General features: G+C 40.4%; 1 protein-coding gene across 1 annotated transcript in view; it reads left to right on the forward strand.

The window, feature by feature from the left end:
* Positions 1 to 677: 677 nt before the first annotated feature.
* Positions 678 to 3,524, forward strand: part of LOC103917153 (cysteine-rich hydrophobic domain-containing protein 1) — a 20,592-nt gene continuing 17,745 nt past the window's right edge. The window contains exon 1 of the mRNA XM_009324261.1: positions 678 to 757. Coding sequence (XP_009322536.1) covers positions 756 to 757 — 2 coding nt within the window. The 5' untranslated portion in view covers positions 678 to 755. The remainder of the gene's footprint in view (positions 758 to 3,524) is intronic.

Genomic DNA, 3,524 nt, shown 5'->3' on the forward strand with positions numbered 1-3,524 from the left:
GTTCTGCTTTTAACGTGGTTAAACTGGGAAACTTCGTATTTTCCAGTAGCTCGAGGCCACCCAAAGTCATGAATGAGCAGCTGAAGTTCAGCTGGCTGTTCGGGGCAGAAGCAGCAGCTAATCGGCCCTGACGGCCCTGGGTGTACTTTTTCCAAACAATCTGTCAGATGAAAAGTGAACGCCACACGGTGCGAGGATCAGCGGTCCGTTCAGACAATTTCACCACGGCCCTTCTCTGTCTCAGCTGAGCCGTGGAGCCCCCGCACTGCACTGCAGAGGAGGCACATGGCTGTGTTGTGGTTTATCTACTCCAAACTTAGTTGTGAGTTTGGTTTAGGTTAAGTGTTTTTATCATTAGCACACAGCATGAGCCAGAATGTTTGCTATTCATTTAAACAGTTGGAACAGAAGATGAGCAAACTGTGTGACCTCATACGTAATGTTTACGCGTAGGGATTTTTCTTAATATTCCTACTCCTGCAAGTGGAGGAATTAATATAACAACGTACATCCCTAAAAAGTTGTTGGTTGTTACGTTCATCTTCACGGCAGGGAGGGAGGTATTGAAATTCTCGTATTGCAGAGATCCATCAAGCTTGTGTTGCTTTGGGTCTGTCTTTGGATTGCATAAAAGAATGCACATTTCTCTCCGTAAATAGGTGCAGTGTGATCTAGCTATCTGCAGCAAAAACACTGGGTGGGGAAGGCTCTCTCATCCTAAGAGAACTAATGTTGGATTTGATACTGTGTCCATCATGTAAGTCTACATCAGGTTTGCATTGAGCTAGTGCCAGTGGATAGTTGCTCTGCTGCACCGCAGTGTACTTGCTTGTGTTGATGGAATTTCTTTCTGTCCTGACCCCAAATAGCATGTGGCCTGACTAAAGGAGGGATGTAACGCAAGCAAAATGATCAGAATACCACATACCCCTCTTACTAGTTATCTGGTTTTAAGCACTAAACTGGAAAAAATGTTCCACATTTACTTGCTTTGTCTGCTGTGATGCTTTTTGTGTATTAGTGATGTTCCTTAAAGTTCCCTCTTGGCTCCAGCATCTTTTGGGGATGGGCAGGAGCATCTCCAAGAACTCTGTCAACTAGTGATGTCTATGTCAAAAGAAAGCAATACTTGCAAGTGATGTGGAAATCATGAGCATCATACATGCCCTTGTAACTACCTGAACTGACCTTATGTTCCCTTTCTTCCACTCCTCCCAGCTTTCTTCCTGTAACAGGTATACCTACCTGAATGGTAGAAGGCAGCTTTTATCCGTTCATGACGCGTTTTTCAGTCTCCTTATATTAATAAAAACAGTTAGTGGATGTTATCAATAAAATGCAAATAAACCCTGGACAGTATAGTATGTAATCCTGACCTCCTTATTAAATGGGAAATACTTTGCTTCCTAAAGAGTTTCTGGTTAGTATGTATCAGCTCTGAAATTCTGTCACTTTTTGATCGCACAGATGCTGCTGCTTTTGAAATCAGTTGGCTTCAGAAGCAGCCTGCTCTAGTTACTGAAGTGAGATACGTCATCGAGTGAAACTTGTGTTTGTTTTCTGAACCTGTCTGGAACATTGCTGATAAAAATTTCTGTCCTGACAAGTCAGACACTCTATTAAGAAAAAAAGGAAAGAAAACCAGTTATTTTTAAAAAGCCATTGTTTTCCTTGGATTTTTGTTTCGGAGGCCTTCTGTTCCTCATCTGACACTGGCCTTCTTGGATACTTTCGGTGTATAGAGAAAGGATAATTCTCTAATTCCAGGGTCATCTTCTGGTCCAGCTTTTCATGTACAGTCCTCTTATAAAACTCCTAAGTTAATAGACTATTACTTGCATGAGAGTTTTTATTCTTATGACCTTGTCAGTGAGCTGCTGAGCCTAACAGAGTTCTACTGCAGTATCCAAGAGTACTAAATAGAAATGACAAGAATCTACTGAGGGTTTTTTATCGGGATCTTGCTTTTTCCACTGACTTTTTTGCTAACCCTTTTACCCCTGTGCATGGTAAGAGTGATCATGTAAAGTGTATTTGTTTTATTTTACTCACAGAGAGAGAATGTACGTGAAAGCAGTTAGCAAAATTTATGCTCATATTGTTCAACGCTGTTTCACTCTGGAAGATTCTTACTTTGAAAAAATTAACTATCAGTCATATTTATTGTTTTCAGAAAGCTTTTGAATTTTAGCACAGAAAAATTACTAGGACCTAGTAAATGCCTTTTCTTTGCTTCTGAAATTCCATTTTAATGAGTTATAAACCCATTGTTTGCTGTTTCTTGCATAGTCAATGTGACTCTGGTTGGTGTATACAAATATCTCAACATAAACATTTTTAGTGAAGACTGAGTCATATGCCTACCAAAGCAACAGCAATAACTTTCAAAAACAGAGCAGTAAACAAACTCTAACTTGGTGATAAGTTTTTATTTATCTGATGTAATTTTTCCACATCGTTAAGCCCATGTGGATGGATAGTAATGAGGTAATGAAACAGCCCTTAAGCATATTTTTGCCCTTGGTACGCAGCTTGTGATTCCTGCTTAAGTCTGCAAACCTCCTAGTTTTGGACACAGGTTAACTTTTGTTATTCCATTATATTCTCTGTAGGAGTGCCCCAGGGCTCCACAATCCAGGTGCTAATGAAGAGCATATTGTCATCAATTAGGGAAGGCAGGGAAGAGCCCGGTGCTCTCAGTTGTGAGAAGATGACATTTAATTATTGTCTGATATTACTCCATCTTCTGCATAGTTAAAACAGCAGATTCCACGTATTTAAAATAGCAAATGACCTCAGCCTTCCACTAGTTATCAAAAACTTACAAGGATGATCTGCAGTAGTTCTGTTGACTTCATAGGGAAAGGTCCTAGACTAGGAAGAGAAAAGTTAAGTATTTGAGGAGATTTCAGCTCAGGCCTCTTGATGAATGTCTTCTTTATTCTGTAATGCTGGACAAAGCTTAGATGATACCTCATAAAGAATAGCGTGTAGGATCTGAGTTCGTCTGTTCCAGATAGGTTATCCTAATCCTTCTACCTACCTTCTACCTACCTTCCTGGATTAGGTGTGGGGAAAGGAGCCATGCTGAAAGGGGGTTGGAGAGCCTGTTGTACGAGAGTTAACGGGTTTAGCTTGCGTAGTCTAGTAAGACTGATTACGATCTGTAAATACAGTAGTGGGATGAACGAGAATGAAGTGCTATTGAAGTCAAAAGGAAAAAAAGGTAAAGCACCTGTAAATATGTCTGCGCTAGATATGAGAAAGTGTTTTCCAAAATCTTCCTGTTTCCGTTCTGGGGACAGGAAACCTTACTTCCTTATGCGTTGTAAACTAACGGAAAGAATTTTATAATGTGATACCTGTTGCAGGTGGGGTTTGCAACTGGTGATTCAGGGTGTTCATTTCAGTCTTTAAGGGATTTATGAATGTATCTTACTACAGCTCCCTATTAGAAGTTGCATTCTCCCCACTTTACAAAGGGGGGAAAATGAGATGACGGGACTTGTCTGATGCCATACATT

This window comes from Pygoscelis adeliae, unplaced genomic scaffold (assembly GCF_000699105.1).
Source record: "Pygoscelis adeliae isolate BGI_AS28 unplaced genomic scaffold, ASM69910v1 Scaffold465, whole genome shotgun sequence".
NCBI lineage: Eukaryota > Metazoa > Chordata > Aves > Sphenisciformes > Spheniscidae > Pygoscelis > Pygoscelis adeliae.